We start from the raw sequence: 21,511 nt of genomic DNA, 5'->3' as shown, positions 1-21,511 counted from the left end.
TCTGTGTGTTTTTTTTTTCCAAATCCACAGCAAGTGTCACTGTCTCTCTCTGAGTGCGCAAAACTTTTTTTCTTATGCACACCATTAAAAAAAAAAAGTTGGGCGCACCCAAATCAGCGTTCAAAGATTGATGGCTCCCTGTCAGAGCACTGGCTATGAATTTCAGATCGATCAGGCCTTAACTTGACAAAAAAGTTATCAATCGTTCTTTTCATCTTTTCTCATTGCCCACGGTCAGTTATATCCACTTCTGTCGGTCCTAGGATATTCACTAGGGCTGGGTATCATCACTGATTTCTATAATCCACTTGATTCCGCTTCACAAGGTCCAGATTCGATTTGGTGCAATTTTTCCTCAGACAGTGAGAAATCTTGTAATTCTGATCATTTATCAGTACTGACACTAAACTTTATCAGAGATGTGAACATCACAGCACATGCCGTTGTGTCAAAGTAACTGAGAATAAAATAGAAAAAAAAAACATGAAGGAGATTTTCCTGGCATGGATTTTATAGCAGATAACCTTAAAAATATTCTGCAATTATACCCAATTTGAAAAAGTTTACATTTCTTCAGTATTGAACAGCAGAAATTATTCTTTCTTGTCCGAGGTCATTTAAGTACAAAGAAAAGAAAAGACAGCGGCCGCCAGCGCTGTAAACAACGGTAGACTGATGGGTAATAAGCAAATGAGTAATGCGGAAAACACATGTTTGAGATGGGAAACTTTTCTTGAAGTACAGAGCGAGAGCTGTGCATGAACTGTGGTTTTTATCGTGTTGGAAGCAAAACAGCAAAAGTAATAGGGAATTAACGACGATATTTATCAAATGTGAAGCATAGTTTGGTTCTTCTTTTGCTGCTGGCCTAGTGAATTTTGGTTGAAGAGAGACAAAACCTGCAGCCCAGAATCTTGCGCAAAAAAGACGTAAAGACGATTCAGACACGACGAATCAGAATTAGTGAGCTTTTGGCTTTCAGCCCCGACGGCGGCTAAGCTAATTCTGATGCGCCGGTCCGCTCTGTGTTTACCGTTTCCTGCTCTCATTCGCTGGTTGTTGTTGAAATAGTTTTGTGAGCTTTAGCCTGAGACTCTGGCGTTTCTGGTAAAATACATTTATATTCATTCAATTCAGGATTTAATGAATCGGTATCGCTTCATTCAAGCTACTCACCTTTCTCTATCCACCTGCACTTTCAGCTGGACCAAGGACATTTACAGAGGTCCCGCCCCTGACTATCTCTGATTGGTTTAGACCACGAAGGGCAATGACGTGTGTCTGTTGTTGATCACATGGATGTCGGTGGCAAATTTTACAAACACTTCTCATAATGACTAACTACTCCTGACATTTTTGAGATGTTAGCTCTTTATACAACGAAGTTATAGTGCGATACAAATAATATCAGGCTGATCCTGCCACAATTTGTTCCCCCTGTGTAAATCACGGACAAACAGTATCCCACATTGCTGATTTTTCATTCACAAACACTTCTTATTATGACGCATTACTCCTGAAACTTTAGAGGATTTAGCTCTTTTTAGAGTAAAGTTACAGGAGAATAAAAATAGTTATCAGCCAAAATGTTAATGTTTTATTAAAATAATCCCATCTGATACCCCGTGAGATGAGATAACTCTTTAATGTCATTGCACAGTCATACATAGTACAGTAGTACAATGAAACTGGAAAACTGTCCTACGTCGGCTTTTCCATATATATATATAATTTTCTGTTGTATGGTAATGTAACGATACTAATTTTTCACAAAATGAAAACATCAGTACTTCCTGCGTGCTCCCAGCACAGGGGAAACAAATTCTGTCGGGGATACCTACTTTGGCACAACAGATCCAAGTATAAAAACAATAACAAATACAATTTCTAGGTTCCATAACAGTTTTTATCATTACTTTATTGTGGATTAGGTGAAGAATTGTTAAATGTGGACAATTTAAATAATAGACTAATGCAATAGCAAATTGTGCCTTTTTCTCAGATGGACAGCAGATGGAGTTAGAGGAGATGAGGTAGGAAGAGAGGCAAAGATTGAGTCATGGGCAGAGCCTAGTTTATTTCTCATAGTTTTTTAAAAATTCTCTTGCTTTATGGTTCTTTGCGCTGTTACCAGTCTTTGCATTTATCATCGTTTTAAGTGTCTTGATTTTAACTGGATCTAAAAGGCTTGGATCTCCACATCGTTGGTGGGAGAAGGTTATCAGGGTGGCTTCAAAATTTGCGACCACACGTTTGCTTTGCATTTTCCCCACCAAGTTGAAGTCACTGATTTTGCTGTTCCAGACTTTTGGAATCTCAGCTGAAACCCACATTCGCCAGGGTAATCTGTCGTAACCGGAACAGTGGAGGCTGCAGGTGTAATGCCGTCTTTTTGCAAAATGTCATTTGGCAGCTCAAAGAGATTTTCACCAAAGTTTTCAGCTAATTGCTGCTCATTGATGATCTGAAACATCTCCATGGTGTCATCTGGCCTCCAGGTTTCATCATGACCCGTTGTATTGCTGTTCACGGTTGAGGTAGTGTCCAAACTGACGGACAGAGATTCAGTCACAGGTAGCTGTTCCCACAGCTCTTTAAATGAATTCTGGCTGAAGGGTAGATTCTGATTAAAAACCAAAATGCCATCCTGCCTCAGTTAAAAAGGTTCCTAAAACTGTACTGCCTGATCAGTCACTGTACACTGTTAGGGTTAGGTTGTGGAAGATAATCCCTTCTCCGAGAGGAAAAGGAGCGTACCCGTACCCGTCCCAGAACACTTGGCGGTCACGTTGGCGCCGGCGGCCATAGCGCACCACAGTCCAGCCGTTTTCCATGGTGTCCAGTCTTTTTTTCTTTTCCTCTTTTTTAAATTGTCTTTCAAAAAATCAAATGTTCTTCAAAAAAATATCTATTTAAGTTAATGTGAACCAAAAACGGGAGATTTTTTTTTCTTTTGTGTCCTTTCTCACTGTCCCTGTTGCCCAGTTTTTCTGTTCCTTCATCTTTCTCTCTCATCTCTCTCATCTTTCTCTTTCCCCCAACACTGTTTGTCCCGTCATGAACAACTGAAAATAAAATTTAATAAATAGTAACAACAAACGTTGATCAAATTGTTTTAATTTTCATTATTCAACATTTGCACAGTATTCAGGTGAGTATTCGCTACGACCAGGTAAGTATGTAGGTAGGTGTGTGCTTGGTGAACAGGTATGTATTCAGGTAACTTTGTGGGGAAGGCGTCACGGTGTGCAACTTGGAGTCACGCGCTGCACTCCGGGGATGGATGCACACAAGAGAATTTATTAACGTACAGTGTCCAACAAGTGTATATACAAAAGGTGAAACGGGCATGGCTCCGGGGGGAAATCCAGGGGAAAACTCTCGTTTCTCTCCAAACAATCACAGGAATCCACTCGAACACTCGCCACTCAGGGAACACCAGGGAAAACAGTCCAGAGGGTCTGCGCATAAGGAAACGCTTGTTAGTTTCAAACACACAACGACACGGAAAAACACTTGCTAGAATTTCACTTACGCGATTCTTACAAATCCAGCGAAAAACAACCGTTGTTTCCTGGCTTAAATGCAATCCACACTGACGAGGCACAGGTGTTTCTTCCTCCGAGAGCTGGCCCGAGGGCGTAAACCCGTAATCAGTTCCGCCCTGGAGAGAGAGATAGTGATAGGGAGAGAAACACCTGATCAGCGACCAGCTGAACCTCCAGGCAGTGACAGGAGGGTGAGGGACAGGAAGTATACTGCTCTGTCCTTCACTGTTATGGCCTGGAGGTTCAGCTGGTCGCTGATCAGCTGCTGGACTCTTTGGTTGTATCCCAGAGGGACACGTAAGCCCTCACGCCACGTCAAGGCAGAGTCCATGTGAGGGGTGGTTTTTTTTTTTGGTTTTTTTTTATTTTAAATACCTCTATTTACAGTGGAACTTGTGAACACCACAAAATGAACTGAGATCACACTTCTTCAAGATCAACTACAACAGAAATCAAATTCACACTTGTCTTAAAGTGGATTCAAAAGATAAACAAATATGTCCTACTGTGCTAGTTCTAAGCATAAAGTCAAAATAAAGAAAGGACATGATTAGAACAGGAAATCAGCTTGTATGCCTATGCATCCCTGAGAAGGTCTCTTCGCTTTCTCCCAAAGCCCTTGTACGACCTTGCAGGTAGTCTTGCTGCTTTGCATTGTCCGACATACTCCTTGTACGCCACGCCAGTGGAGATTGTTGGATCAAGGTTGATAAATCCCTCTTCCTGCTGTGTCCAGTGTCTGCTGGTTTGAGCGGGCATGTACACAGCTCTCGTCTGCAATAGGTCAGGTTCCTCATCCTCTTCAAGTACAGGTGCATCCTCTTCCTCCATCTCCAGGGGGAGATCTGGAGGCAACTTTTTCTCCGCATGGGGTTTTGGGTTCCCCATTCGATAAAGAATGTCATAGTGGAGCTTATAGAGAGTGAAGCCGAAAACCTTTTCACAGACTGACGTTGAAAGGATCCTGTACTTTTGGAGCTCTGCCTGTGTCATCTTCAGCTCCAGGAGTAGGTCCTTCACTTTCTCATATGACACAAAATCCTTATTCATGATAAGTCCCACTGAGCTGACCAGCACCAAGACCTTGTTCCGTGTGTGTTTTTCAGTCTTCCCCGGAATCCTCTTCATCACTTGCGCCAGCCATGGCATTCCATGCTCTCTGTACCTTTCAAGGGTCCTGGCGTAGCACAGTCCACGGCGCTCCATCTCCATGGCCACATCTCCCACTATGGCCATGGCCTGGGACTCGATGGAAGGCTCCCTGTCTTCATTATGTATCTCTACATAATCAATCAAGTTCCAAGAAGCCCTCCTTGTTCCCTTTATGTCGCGGTACTTAATGTCTGGGAACCACCTGACCTTCAGCTCAAGGAATCCTGCTCTCAGGCATTCTTGTACATTCTTCCCTTCCCCTTCAACAAGCTTCCTCGCCCGGGCAAAGGTGAATGGGGTCGGGAAGGAGTCTCTGGTGGCCAGGTTCTCCGTCAGTGCAGCCAGATTAATGTGTCCCTTTAAATTCTCTGGGCATTTTTCCCCTTGCAGCTCTGAGATGAAGATGCCGTCGTTCCTCCTGAAGAGGTCTTTCAGCAGGAGTTTTACAAGCTCAGGTCCCAGCACGGAAGGCTCGCACTCGAGAGTCAATGTGAGAGCAAATAGCCTCTCGATTCTTTTCATCTGGAGTGTGTCCCTTGTCCAGTGTGCCAGAGGAGGTGGGCAGTCGTCAACAGCTGCACCAGTTGCTGCACCCAGGCCCATGAAGCCCCGCATGTTGGTTGCACTGAATTCGTGCAGCGAGCTGGTCCCGAGTGCTGCAGAGTACTGTCTGTCCATGTTGGACAAGGGGTGCCCGTATAATGCCTCCTCCAGCGCAAGCTCCAGCTGGAATGCCTTCCACACTGGGAGAAAGCCGCCTTTGCCTGTGTGCTTCTCCCCAAGTTGCCGGAGCTGGTCAGCCATATACTTTAGACAGCGAGACAGTATTTCATTCACGCTTGGCTGTTCCTGTTCCCGTTTAAAGGGTACAACGAGGGGGAAGTCCGTCAGGCACTTATGTAATGCACTCAAGTCGAAGAATGAGCATGCATAAACAATGTCTGTAAAGTCTGCCAGTTCCTTCCCTTCTATCCCCTCCACGATCTCTATTCTCAGGTTATAATTACCTGCTGCCTTCCTGGCCAAGTCCATCATGTGGATGTAGTAGTCCTCAGCTCTGGTGGCCACCGCCTGAACGTAATTCGGGTGGCCGAGGCCACCAGTGACGATCAATCCACTAATGGGGTGCCGGAATGTGGACATATAATGAGTGTGTGGGCTGTCCACATAAACTTGCCAGAAGGTGACGTTAGGCCTAGTGGCAATCTCTGCCAAAGCTGGCAAGATGTCCGGTGGGTGCTGGTCAAGTTCTGTCTGCACGTTAACACACTCGTGCATGGACATGGACGTGAAGAGCCTAGCTCTGGGTCCAAACATCCTTTCCAGTCCTGCTCTTGACCAGAAAAGTGTGGTGTGAGGGTCCAGTGGTATGAGGTTGCAGGCCACGTGCAGAGAACATCGCACAACCTCGTCAGGGTCAGCTACTTCCCACAAATGAAAGGGGTCCCTTGTCTTTTGTCCAAATTTGTAGACAAAGAACCGGACTTCCAATGTTGGATGCTCCGGCAACATCCTCTTCGCTTCATCCAGTTTGGAGAGTACGAACGTTTGATCCTGCGGCAATACGTTCATGCTCCCCTTGTTGTGAATGATGGTCTTCTGCAGCGTGGGTCTGCTCAGGTCTTCCAGTGGAAGGTCTTTGAGCAACTCAACAAATTTTGTTAAGATGCCATTAACAAGGTCCACCGTGTGTCTTGGTAAATAGTCAGCCATTTTACAGACTCTGTCCACCACCACAAGGGACTTGGGAATTACTATAGCTTCTAACTTGAATCCCCCGTCCAGGTAGGCAAAATCAAAGCCTCTTACCTTTCGCAGCACTTTTAAGCCCTCCACAGACAACTTACTAAGGTCAAAGTGTTTCTTTATGGTGTGCCAGGAGTTTTTCAGCTGGTGCATTTTGAAGGGTGCCATGTTCAACCTAGAAAAGGGTATATGCAGGCCTTCCAAGTTTTTTAGTTCAACCACCACTCCGTCGTAATCAAATTTACTCCAAACACGTCTCGTTGGATCCTCAACTGTCGTTGCCTGCAATGGAATGAAAATGTTGGGGTCCAGGAGGAAATCCTCAACGCTTTTAGATCTGGCGAAAGCATCCGCCAAACCCTTCATGTTTTCGACACCAACGTCCTCCATGGCTGTTGTGTTCTGGAAAGAACAGAAAGTATAATCAGGTAAGTAAAAAAGAAGTGAAACAATGTAACTGAAAAACTGTTAAACCAGGAAAGACAAAAAAAGTGTAATCATGTAAGTAAAACACATTAAAATCAAGTAAGTAAAGAACAGGAAAGAGCAATTTGCAACAGTTAAGAATATGCCAAAAATATTACCTGTATTGTAAATACAGTCTTTCAAGACAGCAGATAAAAAAAGAAAAGTTGTGTGTCTTAGTTAACCAAGACGCTGTGGTCATAAATCCAGAGACACTGCTCCTCTGAGTTTCAGGGCATGAATGACTGAGCTGAGCACTCCTCCCCTTATATAGGGTCCAGTCAAAAGTTGCCGCCATAGGAAATGAATGTCGTTCAGTGAATGAGCCAGTGAACGACACCCCCTGAACGACACTCACTGAATAACCCACTCAACGACACTGACTGAATGAGCCAGTGAACGACACCCACTCAACAACACTGTTATTAGGAAAATTGTGCTTAGTAGTCAGTATAATCTTTTAACACTAGCATTCCCAGGCTTCTACCTTTCTACCTATAAAACCCGAGAGCAGTCAAATGGTGGAAGTGGAAGCTAAATTGGCTAAATTGACCGCGGAGTCATCATTTTGCGTTTCTACCTTTAAAAGCCGGAGAGCAGTCAGTCAAATGCTGGAGTCGTTCATATGTATATTAGGTCGTTACCTAGGAATTCTGGAGGGAGGGGAGTGGGGGTGAGTGATTGAGGGGGTGGGGGAGTGGAGTGTTTCAGTTTGCCATCTTAGGGAGAAATCAACACATGTCCTTTGTATGTCCTTTGTTGCTGACATTTATTGATGAAAACAGTACAAAAAACCAACCATTTGTACACATATTTACAAATAATGATAAAAAGTGAGTGAGTACATTTCAACATTTTCAGCAATCACTCACAATCCTGGCACTGCCACGGTATCTGTCGTCTGCATTTACCACATGTGTACCTGTAGCAGTGAACACATCGCACAGTGGCCTGATTTTTTTTGCATCTGTGTACTTGGATTTTAGGTCGCAAGCCACCCAAAACTTGCTCCATGTACCACTCAGCAGGCCATTTGTAAATATGTGTACAAATGGTTGGTTTTTTGTACTGTTTTTATCAATAAATGTCAGCAACAAAGGACATACACCCATGTGTGTTGATTTCTCCCTAAGATGGCAAACTGAAACACTCCAAGTTGGTGACTTTTGGAGATTTGTTTCCCTGGATGATTGAGAATGCATCAAGATGAAACACAAAAGGAAGCTCACCGCTTTTAGCAGCTCCCCCACCCCCTCAATCACTCACTGAGTGATTGAGGGGGTGGGGGAGTGGAGTGTTTCAGTGTTTCAGTTTGCCATCTTAGGGAGAAATCAACACATGCATGTTGAAATGTACTCACTCACTTTTTATCATTATTTGTAAATATGTGTACAAATGGTTGGTTTTTTGTACTGTTTTCATCAATAAATGTCAGCAACAAAGGACATACAAAGGACATGTGTTGATTTCTCCCTAAGATGGCAAACTGAAACACTCCACTCCCCCACCCCCTCAATCACTCACCCCCACTCCCCTCCCTCCAGAATTCCTAGGTAACGACCTAATATACATATGAACGACTCCAGCATTTGACTGACTGCTCTCCGGCTTTTAAAGGTAGAAACGCAAAATGATGACTCCGCAGGGGTCTAAGGTAGAAAACCAAAATGACTGCTCTCCGGGGGTCTAAGTGCTAATGATATAAGTTTGCATATGGTAGAATGCTGCATGTAATCATTTGTGTGTAGAAGTATATGGTAAATATATAAATAATAAATATACAAGTATATAGTTGGTGGCATATTGAAAGAATGTCTCATCCTAGGAGGTCTGTAACATTTTAGGGTGTTCACCCCCACATCCTAGGAGCATGAGAGAGGTCGTACCTTGTCTTATTCTCAGTTCTGGAGACTGCACTTTTGCTAGCAAGAAGTTTCTCTTCTCTGAGTCTTTACTGAAGAAGTGTTTTAGACTATATTTCTTAACAGACACTGACTGCATGAGCCAGTGAACGACACCCACTGAACGACACTCACTGAATGAGCCATTGAACGACTCATTGAATGAGCCAGTGAACGACACCCACTCAACGACACTGACTGAATGAGCCAGTGAACGACACCCACTGAACGTCCCAAATGTTATTCTATGTAATAATTTCTGAAAAACCTTTAGGTATTTATTTTATAAAGTGCATTAGTTATGATTTCAAGTATGGTTTTAGGAAATTTTTCCTCCATATGTACAATTATATAAACATACAGACACACAGACACCTTTTAAGCCCTTGTCCTCTGATCAGGTGTCCATGTAGCATTTACCTGGACCACTGTCGCCAAACCATCTGTTTCATAATACATGTAATGTTTAATCCGCACTGGTCACTCCACTTTATTGTCATTGATATTTATATTTAAAAGTGCAATACTGTAATTTTCTGCTGCTCATTCCTGTGCAATATCCCATCTGCCCTCCCGTCATATTTCTTTTCAAGATTTTCTTATTTAATCACTAGTGTACATATATTTATAGATACATATATATTTAGTCATCTTTTCTCTTTTACCATGTCTCTCTAATATTTTGCTCCTTATTATTTTTCTATTTTCTTATTATTTTATTTTCCTATATTTTCTCCTACTGTATCAAGCTGCTGAGTGACTGCTGCTCGTCAAACACATTTCATTGCAATGTTGACCCTGTGCTAACTTGCATATGACAAATAAAACTGAAAACTGAAAACATGTAAGCTTTTTCTCTTTGGTTTGTTTGAGCGTTTGTTTTTTAAATACACAGCAAGTGTCACACTCTCTCTCTCTCTCTCTCTCTCTCTCTCTCTCTCTGTCTGTCTGTCACACACACACACACCTCCACATTCCAATCTAAGGAACAAACGCTCACTGAATTATAAATAAAGACCGGGGCAGTTCCTCAAGGCAAGGCAAGGCAAATTTATTTGTATAGCACAATTCAACAACAAGGTGATTCAAAGTGCTTTACAGAGACATTAGAAACAAAAACAAATAAAAAGCATGATTTAAAATAGATTAAAACAAGCAAAGAAACAAACTAACTAATTAACAAACAAACAAACAAAACAGTATATAAAATCAAAACAGATCAGCATCAGAACTTTAAAGTCTATCCTCTGACGGACAGGCAGCCAGTGTAAAGACCTCAGAGCTGGACTGATGTGGTCCACTTTTTTGGTCTTAGTGAGGACTCGAGCAGCAGAGTTCTGAATGAGCTGTAGTTGTCTGACTGATTTTTTAGGTAGACCTGTAAAGATGCTGTTACAGTAATCAAGCCTACTAAAGATGAATGCATGGACTAGTTTTTCCAGGTCCTGTTGAGACATCAGATCTTTTATCCTTGAAATATTCTTGAGGTGATAGTAAGCTGACTTTGTTATTGTCTTAATGTGTTTTTCTTTTCTTTTTCAAGTTTAGGTCTGCATCCATCACTACACCCAAATTTCTCGCCTGGTTTGTGGTTTTTAGATGTATAGATTGAAGTTCTCTGGTGACCTGTAATCGTTTTTCTTTGGCGCCAAAGACTATTACCTCAGTTTTGTTTTTGTTTAGCTGGAGAAAATTGTGGCACAACCAGTCATTAATTTCCTCAATGCATTTACCAAGAGCCTGTACAGGGCCTTGGTCTCCTTATTTATCTTATTTATCCAAAGTGCGACACCTGAGCGCAGACCCGGGCTGTTAAACAAATATGAGTCAATGCAGATGTCAGACAGACTGTCCAAATTCTCCCAAAGAATCTGCAGGCACCTGTTTAAAATTGGCTTAGGATAGAAAATTCTAAGTCTATTATTGAGATATTCTTATTTTCTGTTAGTAGTTAATCTTTCAAATGACAAGAGATAATGCCTAGATATCTCACCTCATCTTTCATCTGTGTATTACATATTAACTGCAGGAGACACTCATGTAGAGCTAGTATCTCACATTTATTATTATTATTGTTATTATTCATCTGTAAACCTGACGTGTTTCATAATCACCTTGGCTATGTTAATCATCATGCTCTTCAGGAGGCATCAAGACGCGGGGAACACAAATGAGAAATTAAAATGGAGCCACAGTGGAAGCAAAACCAGACACCTGAACATGGAAACACAAGACTTTCACAATAAAACACGAAACAGTGAACGTAAATAATACAATATGAAGCAGAGTGAAATTTGGAAACATGACACTTTATTTCAATACGTAAATTAAAACAAAACAAAACAAAACAAAAAACCCTCAAACCACATTTAAATTACATGCAAGACAATGTAAAAACAGCTGTGTTTTTTAAGAATAAAATCACTACATAAAAAAGCCCATGCAAAGAGAATAGGAAAAGAACAGATAAAATGAAAGTCAGCTGTCCAGCCACTCCAAGTCTTCCCCTTCACCACCATAAGATTTCCGAGTTACTCCGTAGTCCCATAACACCTCCTCACCAACTGCGATGTCCTTCAGGGCAATGAAAAGTATTGTCTCCTGAGGTCCTGCAGGGAAGTTCATTGTAAACTTCTGGGGCTTGATGTTTGGATTTTTTCGGGAATGGTTCATTCGCCTCCCATAGGTGTCAATGTCGGGATGACAGGCACAGGGGAATGCAGTGGCATCGATGCACATCCCTCGGTCACACTCGTCCCTGAAGAAGAACAGATACCCCGACTGGGGCCTCCGTTTCCCTTCTGCTTCAGTGATATATGTCCCGTGGTAATCGCACACTATATCCCCTTTGTGGAAAGGCATAAGTGCGATCACACCTGTAAGTTGAAAGATACCATCGGTCATGACAGGGCTCTTAGAAACGTTCACTTGCAATTTGTCTAAATGTTGTGTGCATTTTACCTTTGCCCTTCCGTTCCCCGAAGTCTTGCAAAGCCAGGCCCTTCCACTTCTGCTCTGCAATCGAAGACATGAGGGACTGGTTGTCTTGTATACTGGGCTGCGGAACAACCCAGGCCTGCAAGATGGCATTGACAGTGGGCTTGTTGGTGTGCCATTTCTCCTTGTCCAAAGCCATCTGCACACGTGCAGGCTGAGGTGGGTTTCCTCTTCTGCCAACTGACTGACCTAAATGAAGTGGTCACAAAGCGACGTACAAGAAATAATGCAAGTGATTATTGCGGCTTAAAAATGAAAAATCAACCATATGCATTTTAGTCAATCACGTATTTGTACCTTAAAATATTCCTTATATTTATAATTGAGCTATCTGTGTATATTTGGGTGTACAACATTGAGTGGGTTATACTTACATGTATTGTATTATTTAATTAGTTCAGACTGTTACTGCTATTGTCTCTACACAAGTGTAACCCACATAATTTTCTTAGAGATTATTAAAGTATTTTCATTCTGAAATACATACAAAACAAACAAAGCAATGCAACAGAAGCAGCTCCATTAACATGACATGCCCAGGCCTTACCGAGAATGTACCCAACTCTTTTCTTCAGCTGAATATCCCTCCATTTCTTGTAGTGGTGTCTGTGCTGTGGAAAGCCAGCCTGTACACACTGCCGTTTGGATGGTGGCTCTCCATTCAGGGTGACCGGGAAGGCCTGGAGGAAGGCATCCCATTCTTGGAGTGGCAGGTGCGTAGATGATGTGCTACATGAAAGGTGTAGAGGAGGGGATGCATCAAATCCATCAAAAGTTTTTAAATGTGGAAACGTGTAACACAGGTTGACTTGTGGTAGTGTGTGATATTTTTTAAAAAAAAGTGTACCTGGCCTGTCCTGGTGTCGGTAGTCCTCCTACTGAGCTTGATGCTGACTCAGCCATAGCATCCCCAGGTTCAGTGCTCAGGTATCTGTGGTTTTTAATGCATGCAAATTAATTAGAGAGCCCAGAGAGATGAAAAAGCCAAAATACAAGGGGCGAACATCTCTGACATACAGCAACATATGTGGCTGACTGTTATGAGTCCAGGGTTAGGGTTTCTCTGTCAGATCAAAGAAACAAATCTTTCTTAATATGCTATTGATCCAGTTAGGTCAAGCACTCACCTCGCTCTCAGGCGTTTTACATCTAATGATGGGTTGGACAGTGGGACCCCACATTCTCCTAGGAAGAACTTGCCCCTGTCATCGCTGCCAGCAATTTGATTTTCCAAGGACACTGGACGGATGTTCCTAAAATAGCAGTCCAACAACTGCAGAGAAAAAAAGGAATCAATGTTAAATATCTCATAAAATCAATTCACAAGGTGCCTATAGAGCAAGAAGAGAGTCGCTGCTGAGAATGAATGACTTACTTGTTCTTCCTGGCTGGTTATCTTCAAGTTACCACTCAGCTCAACACCATCAGCTACTGCTTTCCGCGCCATCCAGTCCTCTACCTGTGTATGTAAAAAAAAAGGTGTTGGAGCTTAAAGAAATACAGACTTACATCAGCTGTCATTTCACTTATCGTGCACTTTTGTTGTTGGTGGTGCACTTACACAAAGTTCTTGAACAGCATTTGCTGTCAGTCCATGTTGTAAAATCAGGATGGCCTCGCAGTACTGTCTGAAGGTAGTCATTGCAAATGTGGGGATGCAATCACCGCCAGAAAGTCTTGTGTGGAAATATTCAATATCCTTCTTGGCCACGGCAAGAATTTCCTTCTTATCAGACCTATTGCAAATGTGACAGAGGTAAGACATTATTGAAAGTTTGTATGTGTCATCCAATATGTGGAAGTGGCAATAAGGTCATCATACCTCGCTGTTGGCACGACTGTCGAAAACGCTTGGGGACTGTTCGTGATGATAAATCCACGTGTTTGAAGGCGAGTGCAGAGTTTAATGCAAGATTCTTCATCCTTGCAGTACTCCTGGAGCTCTGAGAAGTTCCACACTCTACCTTCATTAGAAAACAGCTTCTGTGAAGCAATGGCTCTGGAAGCTTCTTCCTCACATTTCTGTGGTGTGCAGTCTTTCAGGCACACTCTGCTCAGGTGTGTGCGAATGGACTGTTGCGGCTTTTTACAAAGCAGGCAGTAGACAACGTTTCTCTCCATCTTGTTTGCACTGTAAATACAAAGAGTGAGAGGCAGAAAGTGAGAGAGAAAAACTGCATATCAATTTAGTTTATTTTGATAGTATGAGAAAACAAACAAAGAACAACAACAATACATCCACACACAAACTTTGCTTCCATCCCACCCCCCCAAAAAAAACTTAAAGAAAAAAAAGTTTTAAAACAAGTTTTAAATTTTAAAAATGAGGAGAATGGCACATGCAAGTTTTACATGTTCAACCACTTAAAAGCCCAACAAACAGTACTTACATTAAAATTGAACCGTTGTCTTCTGTTGTCGTCTTTCTCTCTCTCAGTGTCCTGCGGAAACAGAGTGGCAATAGCATATCACAAGTTGGCTACATTTATGTCCTTGTAGCTGTATGCTTCCCCATCCCCTTTTGCCCACTGAATGACAAAATGACAGGCCCACTTTTATCACCTACTGAACAACCCACTAAACGACCCACTGAACGACCCATTGACCCACCCACTGAACTGAATTTCTTGGTGAAAAATGTTTCTCATGTTACTTTAAGAGCTGTTAAAACTAACTAGTCCATTCTCCCGAGTGTTACTTTGTGTGTGTGTGTGTATATATATATATATATATATATATATATATATATATATATATATATATATATACAAATTGTAAAAATTAAAGCCGGCTATTGCTGTGCAGCAGTCTTTAAAGAAGGTGGTGCTCAAAGTAAAAAAAGGGGCACATATAACCAGGCTGTATAGCAACAACACACATTCATCGGTATTCATATATATATATATATATATATATATATATATATATATATATATATATATATATATATATATATATATATATATATATATTTAAACTTTTCTATCAGTCCTTCACAAAGAGGGAACAGTCTGTCTACATATTGGCCATCTCTCAGCTGGTGCTGGTTCCTGCTCATACTCTTCCTTAGGCGCTTGTGACTGTGTCCCCCTGTATCATCAAGGGTCCCAAAGCCAACACAGATGACCCTGCTAAAGTGGGTCCCCCAGTCTCTCCTGACTCTGGACATTTGCAGGTTCTCACACCTGGAAGTCAAGCAGGTCATAGGCTGCAGCACTGAAACACAAGTTACAGTTATAGGTAAATGTTCATGTACCTATAACTGTATGTATGAACAGTTTATGAACATTCAGCTCATAGATTTCTCACTTCTGAACTCTTTTAGTGTGTTTTTTTTCATTTATTGTTTAATCATGTGTGTGTGCCTGTGTGTGGTTATGAGCACCTTCTACAGAGGCACCACTGAGAGTATTCCCATTTAACACTCGTAATAACACACGCTGAAAATACTCCTTCTGTTGTTCTTTTTCAGTACTGTACACCACCTGATGGTTTTGGCTCCTGTCTCTTTTTGCTTTCTCTCTCATTGTGGAAAAGCATTATAAACATGCCAAAGAGAGATGGGTTCATGCATTTCAGTTTTAACTGTTAAGCATTCTGTGTGCATGCCTGTCTGGTTGTGTGTGTGTGTAAGACATTTGCTGTGTATGTAACCTTCCTGTCGTTGCCGGGTCAAATCTCACCAATTTACAAATTTAAAAAACCCTCACCAATATTGGGTTTTACATCTGAGTGCCTCGAGGCCTTAGTACGTCCTCCACACTATGCACTTGAACATATTAAGGTGATGAGAACTTCTTTTGTTTAACTTTGAGTGTTTGAATCAAGTTTGTTACATATGTGGGAATAGGAATCCACCCCCACCCCACCCCCTTTTGCCTACTGAATGACAAAATGAAAGGCCCACTTTTCCCACTTACTGAACAACCCACTAAACGACCCACTGAACGACCCATTGACCCACCCACTGAACTGAATTTCTTGGTGAAAAATGTTTCTCATGTTACTTTAAGAGCTGTTAAAACTAACTGGTCCGTTCTCCCGAAGTTTACTTTGTTCTTCTAGACCAGGGGTAGGCAACCTTTCTGATGGCGAGTGCCATTTAAAATGTCCTCAGAAGTCAGTGTGCCAAATGATGTTATGGTGTTATAACATCATTTGGCAACATAATAATGGTGTTATTTGTCTCTCAGAAACAGCTCATAACTTTCCTTCAACTCATTCCTGTCACCTAAAAGGTAAACCTTTCTCCATCACCTGTCCAGCTCTGATGATTCAGTAAGGACATCTCCTGGATTCATCTTCATGTTTCCCTCTCACCAGATATACAAACCATCATGAGCAGCAGCTTTTACAGCTGTGGCTCCAGCAAACATCAGCTGATACTAGAAAGTAATATCAAATTCCAAATTCTAACAGCAGCTGATCAAGCTTAAACGTGCTGCTCTTGTTTAGCGCGACATCCGCTGGTTTCTTCTTTCTGGCGCAAAGTGGGCGATAAATAAACACGAGAAAAGCCGTTGAAGTAGCAACAGGAGCGAGAGGGGGGAGAATGAGAGGAGAAGAGGCAGCTGACAGCGTAAAGACAGAATAAATCTAGCTTTGTGTCTTTTTTTCCATTCTAGCTGAAGTCCGGGACAAACTGTGTTCCTTTTCACCTTAATACAAAACGCGTGATATTTTCTCTGAATGAGGGTTGATTCCGTCTTTTTTACAGGCAACTCTACTAACTAACCTTATGAATAAAATACAGTTCACTATGGTATCAGTAACATCAAAGCACCCGCCCAGCTGTATGGAAACTCCATCATGCTAGCTAGGTATTGTAACTGACTGTAAAAAGTCAGCATAACAAAAATAAACTCTACCTAAAATTGGTTTATATCTGACCCAGATAGACTGCAGGTCATAACTTCTTACCATAAGTTCAGTTCACCTGATACTCGGACAGGTGTCCTGCCAAACTAGGTATCCCCGACAGAATTTGTTTCCCCTGCGTCCGGAGCACACGCTGGACTGTCCAAATCACGGACAAACAGTATCCCACATTGTTGATTTTTAGTTTACAAACACTTCTCATAATGACTAACTACTCCTGACATTTTTGAGATGTTAGCTCTTTATACAACGAAGTTATAGTGGGATACAAATAATATCAGGCTGATCCTGCCACAATTTGTTCCCCCTGTGTAAATCACGGACAAACAGTATCCCACATTGCTGATTTTTCATTCACAAACACTTCTTATTATGACGCATTACTCCTGAAACTTTAGAGGATTTAGCTCTTTTTAGAGTAAAGTTACAGGAGAATAAAAATAGTTATCAGCCAAAATGTTAATGTTTTATTAAAATAATCCCATCTGATACCCCGTGAGATGAGAAAAGATAAGATAACTCTTTATTGTCATTTCACAGTCATACATAGTACAGTAGTACAATGAAATTGGAAAACTGTCCTACGTCGGCTTTTCCAATAAATATATAATTTTATATATAATAAATATATATATATATATATATATATATATATATATATATATATATATATATATATATATATATATATATATATATATATATATAACATAATTTTCTGTTGTAACCCTCAAACTGAATGGTAATGTAACGATACTAATTTTTCACTTTTTCACAAAATGAAAACATCAGTACTTCCTGCGTGCTCCCAGCACAGGGGAAACTACCTACTTTGGCACAACAGATCCAAGTATAAAAACAATGCTGTTCACGGTTGAGGTAGTGTCCAAACTGACGGACAGAGATTCAGTCACAGGTAGATGTTCCCACAGCTCTTTAAATGAATTCTGGCTGAAGGGTAGATTCTGATTAAAAACCAAAATGCCATCCTGCCTCAGTTAAAAAGGTTCCTAAAACTGTACTGCCTGATCAGTCACTGTACACTGTTAGGTTGTGGAAGATAATCCCTCGTCCTCCTCATACTGCAGACTGTTTAGGAAACTTGGCTCAGAGCTGCAGAAGTTCTTGACTGTCGTACATTTGTGGTTAGTCTGATGAAACTCATTTTCAGTGTACTGACTGAAAGTGAACAGCGGGTCCTGACTCCACGTCTGTGGTAAAGGGTTAGGGTGTTGAAAAAAGATCAGGGAACCAGCAATCGCCGGTTCCTTGAGATGCACTCTCCACCGTGGGACAGGATGGTGGTACCCCTGCCCCAGTTCAAAAAAATTGCCCATCTTGGGTTTACGCGCATCTACTGAGCTCTTCGCGACGTTTCGGCGTTCCTTCGCCTTCTTCAGGCCGAGCTCAGTGTGTCTGTGTTGTGTGCCTTGTGCCAGAACTAAACTGAAAATATTAGAGCAATATTTCAATGAAATATCCTGAAACGCGTACCTTCACTCAGAAATCGGGGCTGGGGAAACAATTAAAATAACTAGCAATAATTAGGGGTTAGGTTGGTGTCTAGGTGGGGGTTTTGGTGGGTGCCGGACGCTGTGGCGAAGAGGCCACGCCGATGGCTTCTTCGGTTCTGGAGATATGGCGAATCGGACCAAAAAGGATGGGACAAAACGGTCCCAATCGGAGAAAGGAAGGTGCAGAGGGCCTGGGTATGTGGACAGTGATTGTGGAGAAGTGTTCTGGCAAATTGGAAAGACAATTAAAATTACAAAAAGCCAAACAGACAAAAGCTGTCTTGGAATCAACATTCAAAACATGATCACTACTGTATAAAAAAAAAGGTCCATAAATTACAAATGAATATGTTGCTTAACTGTAAACTGTAATCTCAGGTAACAAGGCAATTCAAGTGGCTTTTATTTTAATTTCAACCATGTATAGTGTTACAGTACAGAGTGAAGTGAGACAGCGTTCCTCTGAGACCCTGGTGCTACATACGACATATAACGGACAAACACAGGACTACTAACATCAGTCATAGTAAATGTTCTGTAAGAAAGATTGCCAACTCTAACTACATAAACCTGTAGTGGACATTTCAGTTAAGTAATTATATAATCTACACATTAAGGCCACTATTCAGCATCAACATGGACTGTCAACTTACAACATGAAGCATGTATTGCTGTTTTTCTAGCAATTTATATAGATCCAGCCAAGTGCTGCCTTTTGGTGGTTGCATTGTGCATAAGCAGCATGACCCTATAGAAAACAAGACGAAAGGAAAGCTTTGTACAATGTCATCACTCTGAGATGGACATCAAAAGTTTCCACGAGGACTCTGTGCCTCCCTGGACTACTTCAAGCACAAAAACAAGAAGGGCTGGAGATGTGTCAAACCTCAACATATTAACCAAAGGAAGAGCAGGGAAAGAAGAACTAAGTAAAATCACAGGGGGACCCTGAGAGCTTCAAAAGACCAATCCCTGGCGCTCTGATCAAGATTCCTGTGGATGCAACTCATCAGGGAATGGCAACGAGGAGGAGGAAGAGGAGAGGGGAGGCCTGTGGGAGTAGCATAGTGAGAACAACCACACATCTGCCAACTGAGTCAGCACTGCAGGATTGATCAGAATGACACAGAATGGCCCTGTCACAAGCCTATTTAGATATGCTTGAAAACAGACTTTGGGGGGACATGTGATACCACTGACTACTCCCCAGCTTTTTCCAACTTGGATGTTGTATGTGGAGTTTGTTGCTTTTTTCTCCTCTATCTCTCTCCACGTTTATATACATTATTTTAATCGTGTGTGTTTTGGTCTGCCTCTGTAATGTGAGTGTCAGCCCAGTGATGCTCCAATTCAAAGTGACATTGCTTTGGCAATGACTCCATCTAATGGTTAAATTTCTGAACTGCAGGCTCAGTAAGTAAGTAAGTAAGTAAGTAAACTTTATTTATTAAGCGCTTTTCACAGACAGACATTCACAAAGCGCTGTACACAAATATTAAAATAAACAATAAAATCAATAGACATTATATACAATGTAAAAGATCAAATGTAATTAGTGTAAAAAATATAAAATGTAGATCAACAAAAGGCTTGTTTGAACAGAAGAGTTTTTAACTGTTTTTTAAAAGAATCCACAGAGTCAAGCAAACGTAGTGGTAGTGGTAAACTGTTCCACAGCCTTGGTGCAACAGACTGAAAGGCTCTGTCCCCTTTTGTCTTCAGTCGTGTACGGGGAACAACTAAGAGACTCTGAGTCTGTGAGCGGAGATGACGAGCAGCAGTGTATTTTAAAAGAAGCTTGGATAAGTAATCTGGAGCCGTTTAGTGCTCTGTATGTTTAAACAAGAATTTTAAAGCGAATTCTAAACTCTATTGGGAGCCAATGTAAAGAATATAAGATGGGAGTGATGTGAACACGCTTGGTAGAGCGAGTTAGTAGTCTGGCTGCTGCGTTTTGTATTGTCTGGAGGCGAGAGAGAGATGATTTATCCAAGCTAGTAAACAGGGAATTACAGTAATCTAAGCGTGATGACACAAATGCATGAATGAGTTTCAGTCACAAAAACGCAATATTTTGACCATTACTGAGCTTACACTTGAGAATACTATTTGACCTTTGTGACCTTTTGTACTCCTATTGATATATGTTATATTGTACAAATAGTTCATTAAACACACATTTTCTCAATTTGATGACAAAACAAACAAACTGGGAAATAATTATTGGCTTTATTTGTCACACCGTGACTGTGGCTGTGGTCTGTGGCAAATTTTCATCTTCACCACTGTACGTGGAGTCTAGCAGTTATCTTTGTGAAAAACAAAGGATCTTGCGGTGCCTGCGGGCAAAATTGGTGCTTGAGGGCACTTCTGAACTCCTTTCAGGCTCTTTTACTCGGTCTTGTCTCACTAGGGTGGGCTGTTATGCAGTGAAAGCAGGTGGGAAGATGTGAGGGACACTTCTTCAAAGAATTTGTTTTCAAAAAAATATTTATCACTTTACACAATATTTATCACTAAGCAAATGTCTACGTGACTTTTGACATGAAACTCTTGTATGATAAACAACTTACAGCTTCCTCTTACTGTAAGAACATGCAGATTTAGAAAAAGGGGAACCTCAGCTCTGAATTCTTAGAATAACTCTGTTGTATTTGTACACACACACACACACACACAGACACACAGAGAAGTATAAATAAAGCACGCACACAGTGATGAGACGCAGGTCTTGCGTCCATGACTGCCCTCGCGAGTTAAAGACAGCTGCAGTGTTTGTGTTTTCTAACTCAGGTGTCTCAGCTGAAGAACTGCGGGGTGATTTTAAGAAATCCCCTGTCAATTGGTTATGAGCAAAAATTGTTTCTATAAAATAAAAATTAAAAAAACACAAAAAAACCCCCCAGTTTCAACCGTAACGTGAAGTACACATTTTATTATTTTTTTCCTTTTAGTGAAAGGAAACAGCCGTCGCCGGTATGCTAGTGCGCACGCTCCACCCCCTCCTACGCCTCTTTCCCCCCCTTCTTTTTGCTTTGTAAATAAACAGAAATGTGACTTTTGCTTCATAAACAGTTTGACAAACAAGTGGTGCCTGCAGGGTGTATATTCATGGTATAACCGGCATAAACACAGCCTCACTTCGTGTGTGATTGTGCAGGAAATACAACTGTGCGCTCAGCTTCGAAAAAGGACCGCATCTATCCATTTATCCTCATACCTCACCTCTATGTATGTGCTCTCTTTGAGCGCAGGTGCGGCTCTTTGCTGTGACACATCTCTAATGTAGTCTAGACGCTCCGGCGCCAGG

At 41.5% G+C, this 21,511-nt stretch overlaps 1 protein-coding gene and 1 long non-coding RNA gene across 2 annotated transcripts in view; both read right to left on the bottom strand.

Annotated features, from left to right (window-relative positions):
* The window catches only part of LOC146640549 (uncharacterized), a 3,279-nt gene extending 2,047 nt beyond the window's left edge, over positions 1–1,232 (bottom strand). The window contains exon 1 of the long non-coding RNA XR_014910018.1: positions 1,177–1,232. This is a non-coding gene — a long non-coding RNA (uncharacterized LOC146640549). The remainder of the gene's footprint in view (positions 1–1,176) is intronic.
* An 8,667-nt stretch (positions 1,233–9,899) lies between these two features.
* On the bottom strand, positions 9,900–14,500 carry LOC146640548 (uncharacterized). Its single transcript, XM_085400085.1, has 9 exons — positions 14,200–14,500; positions 13,632–13,940; positions 13,371–13,545; positions 13,185–13,268; positions 12,937–13,082; positions 12,657–12,740; positions 12,357–12,538; positions 11,774–11,998; positions 9,900–11,688 (listed from the first exon to the last, which is right to left on the bottom strand). Exons 1-9 carry the CDS (start codon positions 14,274–14,276, stop codon positions 11,291–11,293), a joined length of 1,680 nt encoding a protein of 559 aa, XP_085256211.1. The 5' UTR covers positions 14,277–14,500; the 3' UTR covers positions 9,900–11,290.
* Positions 14,501–21,511: the final 7,011 nt, after the last annotated feature.

This window comes from Rhamphochromis longiceps, unplaced genomic scaffold (assembly GCF_057381845.1).
Source record: "Rhamphochromis longiceps isolate RC_006_pf unplaced genomic scaffold, R_longiceps_female_GT1.1 unmapped_scaffold_5, whole genome shotgun sequence".
Classification (NCBI taxonomy): domain Eukaryota; kingdom Metazoa; phylum Chordata; class Actinopteri; order Cichliformes; family Cichlidae; genus Rhamphochromis; species Rhamphochromis longiceps.
The sequence above is the reverse complement of the archived record's forward strand: the minus strand, read 5'-3'. Positions and strand labels throughout refer to the sequence as shown.